Source organism: Epinephelus fuscoguttatus, linkage group LG14 (assembly GCF_011397635.1).
Source record: "Epinephelus fuscoguttatus linkage group LG14, E.fuscoguttatus.final_Chr_v1".
NCBI lineage: Eukaryota > Metazoa > Chordata > Actinopteri > Perciformes > Serranidae > Epinephelus > Epinephelus fuscoguttatus.
In genome coordinates this window covers 21,963,433-21,977,434 of record NC_064765.1, presented here as the reverse complement: position 1 = coordinate 21,977,434, position 14,002 = coordinate 21,963,433, and the positions used below count along the sequence as shown (strand labels likewise).

Genomic DNA, 14,002 nt, shown 5'->3' with positions numbered 1-14,002 from the left:
ATGTTCAACTAAGATATGATTTTATTACATATACAACATTATAACATTATGAAGATGTCACTACATGAATTGGCAGATTACAGTTTGAGGTTGACCCGATTGTGGTACTTCAGGTAAGGATCATTAACATACCAGTTCCTCCTTTTCCAAAAAGAGGTTGTCATTTTATCCAAAAGCATGCTCTGTGTTTTGTTACAGAATACGTGCTCCCTCAGGCGCTTTCGTCTGGCAGGTTTCTTCTTCCACAGTTTCTTCTTGTAGCCAGCCTGTTCACACCCAAAAACAAGAACTCAGATTGGCAACCCTGTGTGTGTTGAAATCAGTGATTTTGGCAGTTTTACAGTAAAAGACTCGTACCTTGCGTCTGATCCAGAGGCCGCAATGCAGCCTCATGAACCTCTCTGTCACAGATTTCACACTCTTCCTCTTCCCCTTCTTCAGACTGATATACGTAAGGCTCCTGCTTGGTTGTTGGGTCAAACTGGGAATAAGAGCTGATACCCTGAAAAACCCAGAGACAAAGGTTCAATATACTCAAATTACAAAACGACATTTTATTGCTTGAAGGAATACTTTAGCCTCTAAAAGGATCATTTGTATATCGATTATTCATCCTATGTTACGTTCAATTTGTGAAAAAAACTTGCCTATTGACAGCAACAGTAAAACTAAATCAAAACATCAGTTTACAAACTCTAACACAACATGTGCAGTACAATTTAAGTCTCATTTATCCAGTGGAACTGGTACTTCCAAAACTGAATGTAAAGTGAGACATATTTATGCTCTCTTCAAAGCCAGACTCCATTGTCAGAACAGTAATGTTTCCTTGCTGAACACAGGGGGCTACTGGTCTACCGCTGCCGCCATCAGTTAGTTGGTGATATTTTGTGTGAATCAAAAGTAACCCATTAAAACACCAAAGTCATTAAAGTCACATTAACACAAAGTACCTGATAGAGGCAGTGGTAGACCAGCACCTTCTGAATTCTGAATTCTGAATTCTTGTCAATGGAGTCTGGCTTTGATGAGAGCATAAATAAAGTTCATTTTTAGTTCAGTTCCCTATTGGAAAGGGTTGTCCATTTGGGAAGTGCTGAGCACGTAACTGGATAAATGATACTTACTTATATTGCACATGTTGTGTGAGAATTTGTAAATGGATGTTTTGTTATTCTGAAGTTAAACTTGAACCCCTATGAAGATTTTTTGTTTTAGTTTTTGGTTTCTTTGTTCACCCTGGAGGCATGTGAGAAAAAGTTTTCTTCACAAATTCAACATAATACAGGGTAAGTAATTGCTATACAAATGGTTATTTGGGGGTGTGAAGTATTCCTGTAACACAAACAAGTATCACTAGCTATGCATAGTTTAATTTTACTTGCTCGGGTTTTGATATATCTGTCTCTGAGATATTGTTTGTGGTTAGCTTACTTTTTTATCATTCCAAAAAGCCAGTTTTCAAGTTGCACCACTAATTCCAACTCTGATTTTACTTTTATTTATATTTAAAAAAAAAAAAAGAAGATAAATATATATATATATATAAACAGTGCAGTACTGAGATTTTCCTTCAACAGAACAAAGGGGTCCCACTCAAACCAATACAAAACAGACACAGACAAGGGTGTTAAAGGGGAACTCATATAAAACAAATGCATACATGTTATTCCTACGGTCTAAGACAGTCCAAACATTTTAGTAGAAATGAACAACTCTCTCCCAAATCCAAAAGCTAGAAGACTAAAACTCAAATCTGTGATGTATAAGTCTGGAGCTGCTTCATAGACAATTCATGGTGACGGATGTTATAGATGACACTGAGAGCACCCAGGGAAATGTTCTGAGTAATGAGTATGGGTACATTTTCTATTTCAGAACTGAAAACACTACAGTAATATACAGCTCATTAGGCTATAAAAAAAGGAAACAAACATTCTGTGTGTCACAAAATTACTCTCCCAGTCACTGTCTATGGAGTATCTCCAGACTTTATACCCTATGACATCACAAGTTTAAGACTTAATTCTCTGGTGTCTGGCTTTCAAAGAGAATAGCTCATGTTTACAAATATTGATTGAACTTTCAATGGCCATGGAAATAACCTACTGGATTTTTAATACAGGTGGTGCTCCCCTTTCACATACTTTAGTGTATAGTGTAAATATAATGTAATTCCTCTTGCCTGGCACGATATACAGAATAGAATTTAAAAGAGAAACATACGTGTGAATATTAAGCTAACTATAAAGTGGTTACAGTAGCTATTGATAATATCCACTTCACATTAGTATCAACAGGGGTGTCCCCCGTGTCCTTTACCGTTGTAGGATGTTGTACCGGGGTGTCTGACACACCGCAGCTCGCAGAGGAGCGCAGACAGCGGCTGCAGTAGACCCGTAGAGAGGTGGAGGCTGGATGAGAGTGGAGAGCTGACAGACCTGTGGTGTCTTAGCGCACAGAGAGGCAGACAGCGGCCTCAGCAGCCCTGTCAGACACAAGGACAACATGACAACACATGAGAGAAGTCACAGGGAAGGAAACGTAGCACTGATGCTAACTAGCTAACGTAGCAGCATGACGTATTATCTGTGCTAGCAAGCAACACGGAAATACAACTACTCTAAAAATTCAGTGCATTAAAACATGGATAAAATACTAAACACTGACGAACTGAGGAGAGCGAAAGAAAAAGTATGAACGTCAAGTTGTAAGTACACACCAGACATCCTCCTTGCCAGGGCGGCCGCCATGTTTCCTCCTGAATGCTGGCGTAAGTACGGAGTCCTGCTTGGACAAACTTCAGTATTAGCACATCCAATGACAGTGGATTACCGCCACCTAGCAATTGTTTTTGTTTTGTTTTGGGTTTTTTTTTTTTTACCTTTGATAGAGGAATGAACTTCACAAGAAGGGGTTTGTTTCAGGACAACATAGTCTCTATTTCTGCAGCAACATTTTGTTGAGTCATTTTTTTAATGATATTAACTGCATGAAAGTTCGGTCCAAAAGTTTCTCCTAACATCGTCATTTAAATTGATCCATAGATTCTGTCCAGTGAATCATTTCTTTAAAGAAGTTAAAGAGTGACATAGATATAAATTGCTGTTTTTGTGAATTACATCCTAAAAGTTGCTCATTTATTTTGGTCTTGTCATTTTACATATACTGGGAAAATAGATAAGATATTACTAATAGGCTAATAGATAATATTAGATATTACTGTAAATTTATAAACAAGCCCAAAAAAAGCCGAAGCTATTTATGAGGGAAATGGAACAATATTTGTCAACCATTTCTTCCTCACAAAACAAAAAAAAAGCTATCAAAATGATAATGTATATACTATCTTCAAAACCTTTCAATGAATCTTTTACCACAAGTCAGTTATATCTTTATTTCTACTTTATTTTTTTGTTAAATTTGTTTTGCTGTTGTCATCTTTTTCTGTTCAGTACTGTTTTTAGTTTTATTTTCTCAATGCTTTATCGTATGATTCTGTTTACACTGTTTCTGCTCACTTTGTATGTTAAAAGCTTAAAATGAAAAATTACTGAAATTTATTTATTTATTCCTTTTTGCTACTGTATATTTCCAATCAACCAAATTTCAGAGGCAAAAACTGTAATTTTACCTCATTACATTTATTTCACAGCCACTGAGGTAGTATTTTTTAAAAAGCTTAAAAGAGCTTATAAAATACAAGGCATTTTCTAGTCTATAATAAGACCTACCCATCAGAAGATAAAATTAGCTCCACCTTCATGTCTGGTAATATTGAGATGCATCTTACACATTAGTGCATCAATAGTAACAAGCTACAAATAATATATGTACAATAATATAGCACTCTGAGTTTTATTCTGAATAAGCAATACTTTGTGATTTTATACTTTAAGTATTTTGCTTTGAATACTTACTGTGTCTACTTGAATACAGGATTTTATTATATTATTTCTACATTGTAACACTGCTATTTTTACTAAATGATCTAAGTCGCTCTTTTACCACTGCTGTCTGGCATTTCTATTAAAATCTTGATAACAAATACATTAGCAGACAACCCAAAAATCATTGTAGAGGTGCATTTCTGCATCTCGAAAGTTTGTACTCCAGCATCAACTCTCTGTGTGTGTTATGACTCTAACTCATAGCCTTGTATGCAGTTCTCAGTTATATCTGTCTTTGTAATCCACGGCTGTCACACTCTGTAAACATGTTTATCTGATCCAGAGATCTGCTGTTTGTCACAGTCTCCTGTTGGATGTTTATATAATGTGGAAAGAATTGTTCAGTGCTGTGTGACCAAACCACAGTGGTGTTCCAGGGACTTCTCTTCTTTCTTCAGTCTGGTAAACCTCGCAGTAATTACTGAAAACATGCTTCTCACTTGTCATAGCAGGAAATGCACAGGTGCAGCTAATGACATTACCAGTGACCCTATTCCCTTTGAGAGTACAGTCCAGTGACCCTGGATCTGGAAGTTAAACACAGTTGTTTATGTTATTGTGTGATTTTCCTGCTATGACATGTCAAAATGTCTGCTGTAATAAAGGCCTATAGTGTCATCTATGACTTTACTGAAAAAACTACAGAGGCTATGTAACATTGTGTGATGTCCATGTGTTTCAGACACATGACCTTATATGGCCTTTAAAGAATACTTGTAATGAGATCATAAAACCAAAAAGAAGAGAAAAGACCTGTGAGGCTTTTAAGAGGTCAAAGATGTCAAGCTGTGTGGAACATTATGGGGCAACTTGGACTTAAAATATTGGCAGCAATTTTTGATGATTGCCAGAAAAGGTGTACACCTGCTGGATATGTTATCCATGGTTGCCCTCTGTCACACAGGGTGGGGTAAATTAACTCAATCGTGGCATACATTTTAATTGGACAGTAACAACCTGGCTTCTAAGAATAAATGAAAAAAAAGAAAAACTTTAAATGTTAATATTTTTGTCACATGCATTTTTAAAAACTATTTTAATTTAAAGGGACAGTTCACCCCAGGATCAAAAATACATATTTTTCCCTTTTACCTGTCGTGCTTTTTATCTAGATTGTTTTGGTGTAAGTTGCTGCGTGTTGGAGATACCCTCTGTATAAGATGTCTGCCTTCTCTCAAATATTATGAAACTAGATGGCACTTTGCTTGTGGTCAAAGTGCCAAAAAAATACATTTGAAGAACTTAACAGCAATGTCTCTTTCCAGAAATCATGACCCAGTTACTGAAGATAATCCATAGACCTTGTTGTGAGCAGTTTCATGTAGGAACTATTTTTTTTTCTACCAAACTACGCCCACCAGCCCAATCACCACACAGAAGGAAGCGTGCATCTACTGCTAGCTCATCTGGCACCACTGGGCTAGCTAACGCTACGGCTCAGCTGAGGAGGATGCCAATAATGTTCACATCTCGTGCTGTCACAAGCACAAGCCTCTTGTCCATGAGTAGATGCACACTTCCTTCTGTGCGGTAATATGGTTGGTGGGCGTGGTTTGAAGAAAGAAAGCAAGGTCTGTGGATTATCTTAAGTAACCGCATCATGACTTCTGGAAAGAGACATTACTGTTGAATTATTCAACTATATATTTTTTTGGCACTTTGAGCACCACAAGCCAAGTGCCATCTAGATCCATTATATTCATGAGAAGGCAGACATCTCTACAGTCGATATCTCCAACACTCTGCAACCCACACCAAAATTATCTAGATTGATAAATAGCACTACATGTTAGAGGAAATATATGTATTTTTGATTTTGGGGTGAACTGTTCCTTTAAGTTTGCACTATAACTCACAGTACAAAGGGCTAAAAATTAGGTTCAAGTTAATCATCTTTATTTTCCTTTTAAACATACAAATATAACCTTAAAAAAAGCAGATGAAAAACATTGAGCAAATGTATCAGTGAAACTACAGACAATACAATGTACTGTAATGAGATGCATTAAAAAACACAAGGCACCAACCACAGTTGACTGTGTCACTATATGAGTTAAGTCTACCAACACGTAAGTGCAAAGTAAATCAATTACCTCTGTAAAAAAAAGTGCTTTTCATAAGACGGAGAGGTTCCCACCAGGTCAAGGCACACATCTCGTTTTCACCGTTCCAGCATACCTCTCATAATCCAATAATCTCGTTTACAAAAGGAGCGTGTTTGTCTCTGAATGAAACGACTGTAACAGTGCCAAACTACAGGAATTCACAAACTTCTGCTTCTCAATAACATATTCAAATGTACCACATAAAAAAGCTGGTGGGTTGTCAAAAGTATTCTTAAGGCAGTATTCCAGTGTTTCACCATCAGAAAAAGACTTCAGTCAGAAAAGACTTCAGTGGGTTTTGTCCAACCAAGCACCAAGGAAAGCTGAGCTGAGGTCCTTTGGTTCACCAGCCAGCATATACAGGTTCTGCATCACAAGGGATCCCGTAGTATCGACCCTGAGGTCGCTCTTTGCGTAGTAATGGAGCTCGGGCTATGGTCAGCTCTCCATCAGTGTCTCTCCGTCGACGTAGGACCATTAAAATGATGAAGAGTAGGGCCACTGAGGAAAGACAGAGAATGTTACAGGAAATGTCCATCTACAGTAGGGCTTATTACCACACACACAAACAGTGTTTTATAATGTGAGCATCTTATTTTATGACATTATGTCCTGTTTGTGCATGAAGTGTCTCAGTGTGAGAGGACAATCTATTTTCAGTGTGCAAAAAGAAAACGCATAGACTACGTTTCCAGGACAATGCTTACTTAATATAGAAAATCTGCAGTAAGAAATCCATTTTGTCCATTTAAGTACAGACTAATAAAATTACAATAAAGAAATAAAATGGCCACTTCTCTAAACAAGGTTACAAAGTGCCTCACAAAGTGCATGAAAATAAAACAACAATAATAACATATTTAAAAATGTTAAGAGCTGAGGAAAAAAGTATGTACAGAGGCAAAAATAGAACAAAAGGAAATAAAACACAAAAGTCAAAATGTACAAATCAGGCATTAAAAGCTTTCCTATCAAAACATGTTTGAAGCAGTGATTTAAAAACAGGTAATGTTCTTGCCAGTCTAATCTCCTCAGGCCTTGATGGCAAAGGCCTGATCACCTTTAGTTACCAACCTCAATCTAGGAACAACTAGTGAGGGTAGGCTTGAGGATCTCAGGTCACAACTTGGAGCACAGGTGGTCAGAAGCTCAGCTATATAACCGAGGGCTAAAGCACGTTGAGCTTTAAAAGTTATTAAAAGAATCAAAAAATCAATTCTGAAGTAAAGTGGCAGCCAATATAGGGCGGCGAGACTTGGGGTGATATGTAACCTACGATTTGTCCCAGATAAAATACGAGCTGCAGCATTCTGCACTAGTTGAAGCTGAGCTGCTGATGATTTACTGAAGCATGTAAACAGTATGTAGCCATGGCACTTGACAGTGTTTCAAATATGGATGTTGTAGCAAAGACTTCAATCCAGCAGCACAGAGATTTATACAATCAACACAATTTCAAAATGGACACCAAAGATTAGTGTCACCAATTTAGTATCTGACCAAATGTCTCAGCTTTTGTTCCCCAGTCATGATGCTGAGAAGGTCAGAAAAGTGTTGCAGAACATTATGACATCATGGTAAAGCTGACCTTTGACCTTGTGGATATAAAATGTTGTCACTTCATTTGACATTTGTGTGACATTTTGTCATAATTAGCAAATAAATTCTTGAGTTGAGTTAAGTGGAAAGTAGCACAGCGTTTTCTGAAGTTCGACTGCACGTTTAGTTTGTCTCATCTTTGCTCATTTCCTTTTACAAATGGAAAAAACAAGCTCTGACCCTTCAAGCAACAGGAAACGGGTGTGTCTAACGTTATCCAAAGGGAGCTATGTACCATCACTATATCAAACACTAGCTTATAGTACTTACAGAAACTGTTCTGTGTGTAATCAGATTATATTAATGTATGACATTGCAGCTTGAAGCTTGTCAACTTAAGAGGTAATCAGTTTGAAAAGCATAGCTGTGAGTCCAGTGCCTGTCACACAGTGAACAGAAATGCAAGAAGAAGAAGCTCTGAAACATCAAGAAAACATAGTGGAGAGGTAGTTGTGACTTACCCCCTCCTCCAATAACTAAAAGAGCAATAGTGACCGGAGCCAGTTCACAAGTGTCCCCATCTTTGCGGAAGAAAGTCTCCATGCAGTAGCTTGGAGATAAGCTGCCCTCTGGACAAAACGCATCGCCGGGACACTGAATGGGGTTCACGTCTGGACTCTGAGAGAACAACATGTCACCAAACATATTTATCGAACACATAAAGATTAATTTTCTGTTGCTGGTCAGAGCGTGGAGGGTGCAGGACTCACAGGGCAGTAGTGATTCTCTGGGCATACATCACAGCTCTCCTGGCCCCAGTGGATCTGGAAGTAACCACTGCCACAGATCTGACACGTAGTCTGATGGGGAGCCTTATGCATACCTGTTCAAACCCAGATATCACCTGGATGGATATTCATGCTTCCCCTTCTCTATTATGAGCTGCAGCACTCATAAACATTACGTATTACATTTGCATGATGTGGATTACCTGGCCGACACTGTGTGCAGCCTTTAGCGGCTGTCTGCAGAGCTTCTGTTCCTCCGGGACACATCTGGCACTGGCTACAACCAGAGGAGCTGTCAGACAGAGAGATACTTGTTTGTGACTGTAAATGGACAAACGACTATGAATTCATGAATTTCATGGCTGCCACAAGAAGCCTGGAGGCATTTTTGAGGTATGTCGGAGCTGATTTAGTTTAGAGCTGTTGTTGCAGCTTGGTTTCACAGTGCACACTGACACATCATTACCACTCGTAAAAACACTGCCGCATTAGGATGGAAATCATTGGAGTGAGCAGTTGTAAACAGTTCTCAGTGTTTCAGATGTGTGTACAAGTAAAGTTGCTTGGGTACTTACTGAAACTAAAGATTGAATATGACTGTCAGAGTAAAGAGCAGAGCGTTAAAGGAATACCCCCCCCCCAAAATGATCATTTGTATATCAATTACTCACCCTGTGTTATCTTAAATTTGTGGAGAAACGCTTTCCATGCATGCCTCTGGCGAATAAAAAATCTAAAACTCACACAGTATAATCTAAGTCTCATTTATTCAGTTGGCTGAATGACTTCAGGCAGTGGTAGACCAGCAGCTCCTGTTTTCAGCATGGTCAAATAACTGTTTTTGTCAGTAAGGTCTGGCTTTGAAGACAGCATAGACAAATTTCCCTTTTAGTTCAGTTCCCTAACAAAAGGGGCTGTCTGTTTGGAAAGAACTGAGCTACAATTGGATAAATGAGACTTGGATTATACTCAGTGAGTTGTGCAAGAGTTTGTAAACAGATGTTTTGTTATGCTGCAGTTAAACGTGGACCCCTTTTACCTCAATTCAACAGGAATTTTCTCCGCTTTTGGATTCTTCGTTCCTCAAAGGCATGCCATAAGTTTTCTGCGCTAATTCAATTTAACGTAGGGTGGGTAATTGATTTACAAATGATCATTTGGGGTTGTTAAGTTTTTCCTTTAAAGGTGAAGTTCATGTGGCACCAACGAATCCTCCTTACAACCTCTGAATGAGATCCCAATTACACGAGGCCAGTATCAGTCTCCTTTACAGGGTGTATGGGCTCAAATAAGTGGAAGGAGCTCAAAGCAACTGTTGTCCTTTCATTCCTCTTCCATGCTTTGATCAAGACGCCTCAAAGATCCCCCTGGGAGACCTTAACCCCTATCAGGGCATTGATCATGGTCATCTTGCTTCTGAAACGACCATCTCATATTTCCAAGTCCAGTTCTATAAGCCGCATTCATATGCTCTGCGACATGATCACACATGCCACTTTCATTTTCATACTCTCTGCTGATTAATCAAAGCAGCGACTGTGTAACTGGTCTTGTGTGTGTGTGTGTGTGTGTGTGTGTGTGTGTGTGTGTGTGTATCTGTGCTGCCAAACAGAACCATGGGATGAAATCATGTGATGTTGGATTTGGTTGTTAGATAAGTGATTATCCAAACACAGAGATATTTACAACTGTTCTGCACTGATTTTGAGGTCATGGTTACCAACAACAAAAGAACAAGACACAGAAACGACATTCAAGTGCAACTTACTTGCAAAAACTTCCAAGTGCACATGGTGCACATGAAGTGGAGCTCTGCTGCGATGAAAAGAAACCTGAAAGCAGCAGACAGAAAATAACTCAACACATGTGATTTGAGTTTTCTCTTGAGTTTTCGATTATATGAAACTGTGTTGAGGTCATTGCATGTAAATCAGAAATCATGCAACTTTATAGATAGATAATCTATTTATTTGCAAGCTTGTAAAGACATTTTAAATGTCAAAGTCTAATTTCTGGCTACAAGCATACTGCTGTTTTTGTCTGTATGCATATCACTAATTACTGATTTACAACAGTGCTACAAGTTTTTGTCTTTAGCTAAATAAACACACCTGGTGAACAACTTGTGCAGCTTTCTCCACCAGTGTTATTGCTGAAGGATCCAGGAGGGCAAGGGCGACATAGTGGACTTCCAGTGAAGCTGTGCATAAGTTTAAATACATGAGACATTGACCGGAGGAGTACACAGTAAAGTAGTCAAAACTATTAGACGTGAAAGAATTTGTTGGCACTAATCTGTGTCCTTACTTTGTGTAGAAGCCACGGTTGCAGGGCAGACACTGCTGCTGTCCTGCTAGTGGCTGATAGAAACCCTTATTGCATGGCAGGCAGGCTCCAGGAAATAGACACAGCCCTGGGTCAGAGCAGCACGTACACAGCAGGGTGTCTGAGGAGCAATAGCAAAGCATTTCCTAAAAATGATTTTCCATCCTTACTGTTTTAATTGCTGCAAAAGCAGTTAGAATTTAGGAGTTATCATAAAATGGTGGCTTCGTGTCAGATGACGTAGCCGCTGACTCACTGTTGTCGTACTGCGATCCCGGTGCACAGGGCTCACAAGTAGAAATGTTGAATGCAGAGCAGCCCGGGGTCGTGCTGCTGAGGATCACGGGAGTTATAGTCAAAACGGTCACATTCTCGATGAGAGTGGTGTTGGTCACAGCAGGAGTGAGTGTGGTCTGGCTCACCACAATGCCTGGAAGAGAGGGGCACTAGATGTTTCACATCTGACCTTTGACGGTGGACTGACACAGGGCCGCAAAGCAACCTCAACCTTTTCATTTACCTTAAACTGTTCATGAATAAATAACGATTGCAGTTGTGCTAGCAGTCTTGGGGTTTAAGGGCTTAATCAGGGGCTGCAACGTCCCTGATTTGAATCCATCTCCATCTGTCTCCATTTTGTCTCATCTTTCTATTGTCAGGTATCTAACAGAGGCATTAAATGCACAACTAACACCTGGAAGAAAGTTGTTTCCTTGCAGTGGTGGAATGCAACTAATTACAGTAGTACACACAGAGAGTATCTGAGTATTTCATCCACCACTGTGTATATGTCATAACTAAAGTAAAAGGAGTAGAATTATTAATTTGACCAGCAGCTGACCTGTTGCAAAGGTCATGCAAATCTCTGTGTGGTTTTTGTTGTATAATCCCCAACATTTAATACAGCAGTAGAAGCAAAAAAAAAGTGAAATATTAAATAGGATTAACAGGGCTGGCCTGAGCCTTTCTGGGACCTAGGGTTATTTGCCTCAGGGAGGTTTCCCTTCATATTTTCACCCCTAATAATTTCTTACATTTATAAAACCACTCAAAAAGAACATATCCTATTTTGTTCATGTAACAACTACATTAGCAACCTTATTTTAAATAGTAACTACAATCTCTTGCTTCCAAAGTTTTTCTGGCTCAGTCTCATGCTCTGTTTGTATTGTTTCCTGCTCACATGTTCACACACTAAACATACAAATACCATTAAAAAATGTAGCTGTTGTGATGTCCAAATGCTTGCAGATTTAGTTTTGGGAAGATTTGTTATGTAGAAATTGCATTTATATCCTTATTGATATTTTCAGGCATTAAAAACTTTGTGTGCTCTGCTCCTCTCACTTGGAATAACCTTCAAAAAGAGTTGAAACTATGTGAATTGGTCTCTCTGGCTGACTTTAAAGCAGTGCGTAGATGTTCTTATATTTCTACATGTTACTGTATGTGTTTTATGTTTTTATTGTGTTCTTGTTTGGCTGTCTTGGCCAGGTCTCCCTCTAAATGGGACTTACCTGGTAAAAATGGGTTAAATAAATAAATACATTTATAGTAGCTGTCTTTAGAAGTAGTAGAAATAGTTGATCTAAGTAGCTTCACCATAAATTCATCTTGCTCCATCTCAGGCATGCACTGAACATGGACCCAGCCTCGAAAACACAACCAAAATATGAGAAAGCAGATGAGTGGTTCTCCTCATATAAAATAAAAGAGCATTATCATGACATCTTAAATCATTCCCCAGAATCTTAAGTGTACTGTTCAACTTTATCTGCCACCGAGAAAGCGAGGGCAACAGGTATAAGCACATCAGCAAAACAGAGGCCATATTGTGGTAGTAATCACATTAGCCATATGCTTAAGTGCTTTCTTGAATAGGAGCCATCCTCCTCATGAAATGCAATTATTCAGAGAGGGGGTCATGTGATTTCTCTGCTGCTCTGGGTTGGCAATATTTTTTCTCTCAAACTTTTAGACAGGAGCCTCTGTTGAACTGGCAGAAAGAGATGCTGTAATGCTGAAAGTTTGGCAGGATCAGACTCAAATGTCAGCTAAATGATGAAGTCCCTACAGAGAGGTTATAGTAATACCACAGTAAGGTATCATAATTAACATCAGCATTAATTCCACTATAGAGGCACAGTAAGTCAGCACAGTGGCCATTTTTCATGAAGTGAAAGTTTGTTATGAACTTTTGAAGTTTAAAGGTAAAAATTCCCAACTGATGAACTTTAGAAGTATAACTTATTCCATGTATCTGTGTCTTTATGCCTTGTTTACACGCTTTATAATAACTTATAATATGCTATTCCCATTTTAATTGGTGAACTAGCCTACAACATATGTATCTGTTACATTTCGACAATGTCTATAATAGACCCACAGTGCCTTCTGTAATAGGCTTACAACAGTTACAGTCGATAGAGAGTCAAGCTTACCTATGAAACAAGCGGCGCATATGGCAGGCAGAGCTCCCCGGCAGTCCATCCTCCACATATTATCGAGCAGTACCTCCAGACAATGTCAGCCTACAGCATCTCATCCCTGACAAGTGCCCGAGCTGCCTTTGTTTTTACAGCAGACGTCAGTGACGCTCGCTCGCAGTGGGATCGGTCCTCTCATCAGTGTCATATGACAAATACACATCATGTGATTTTGCTTTGCAGGGAAAAAACTGAGGAAAAATGGGTCGGATTCAGACAGATATCGTGTTATTACAAGGAAGAACCAGCAGGGGCGCCATTCCCCTTTTGTCTGGTTATGTCAGTGATTAAAATCTATTAGTTAACTATTAGTTAAACCTTTTAATTTGTAAAAATAGAAAATTGATCTGGAAAGAGTGCTTAAAAATTATAATAACTGTGTAACATATTTTATAACATAATGATGATAATGATGATGATGATGATGATGATGATAATAATAATAATAATAATAATAATAATAATAATTATTATTATTATTATTATTATTATTATTATTATTATTATTAATTATTATATGAATTGTTATTTATTATTACTCTGTCATGCTATTTCTTTTAATTGGTATTTATTTTTCCTTTCTCTTACACAGATGTTTAGTTGTTGCATCAGTGTCTTCTGTAATGGGACTGAGTGTTTCTATATACAGCACATATGCATATGTAGATGCTTAACAGTATATTGGTGATTGTATATTGTGTGCTTTGATAGATAGGAAGGTAGATGGATAGATATGTAGGTAGATGGATAGGTAGGTAGATGGATAGATGGATAGGTAGGTAGATGGATAGATAGGTAGGTAGGTAGAT

At 38.4% G+C, this 14,002-nt stretch overlaps 2 protein-coding genes across 2 annotated transcripts; both read right to left on the bottom strand.

The window, feature by feature from the left end:
- Positions 1–3: 3 nt before the first annotated feature.
- On the bottom strand, positions 4–2,794 carry mrpl35 (mitochondrial ribosomal protein L35). Its single transcript, XM_049595615.1, has 4 exons — positions 2,723–2,794; positions 2,323–2,488; positions 358–502; positions 4–266 (listed from the first exon to the last, which is right to left on the bottom strand). Exons 1-4 carry the CDS (start codon positions 2,751–2,753, stop codon positions 78–80), a joined length of 531 nt encoding a protein of 176 aa, XP_049451572.1. The 5' UTR covers positions 2,754–2,794; the 3' UTR covers positions 4–77.
- A 3,071-nt stretch (positions 2,795–5,865) lies between these two features.
- si:dkey-21a6.5 (tumor necrosis factor receptor superfamily member 9) lies at positions 5,866–13,344 on the bottom strand. The gene is made up of 9 exons (XM_049597132.1): positions 13,149–13,344; positions 10,964–11,137; positions 10,690–10,828; positions 10,494–10,582; positions 10,151–10,214; positions 8,586–8,674; positions 8,365–8,477; positions 8,116–8,272; positions 5,866–6,556 (listed from the first exon to the last, which is right to left on the bottom strand). Exons 1-9 carry the CDS (start codon positions 13,204–13,206, stop codon positions 6,399–6,401), a joined length of 1,041 nt encoding a protein of 346 aa, XP_049453089.1. The 5' UTR covers positions 13,207–13,344; the 3' UTR covers positions 5,866–6,398.
- Between the last annotated feature and the right edge of the window lie 658 nt (positions 13,345–14,002).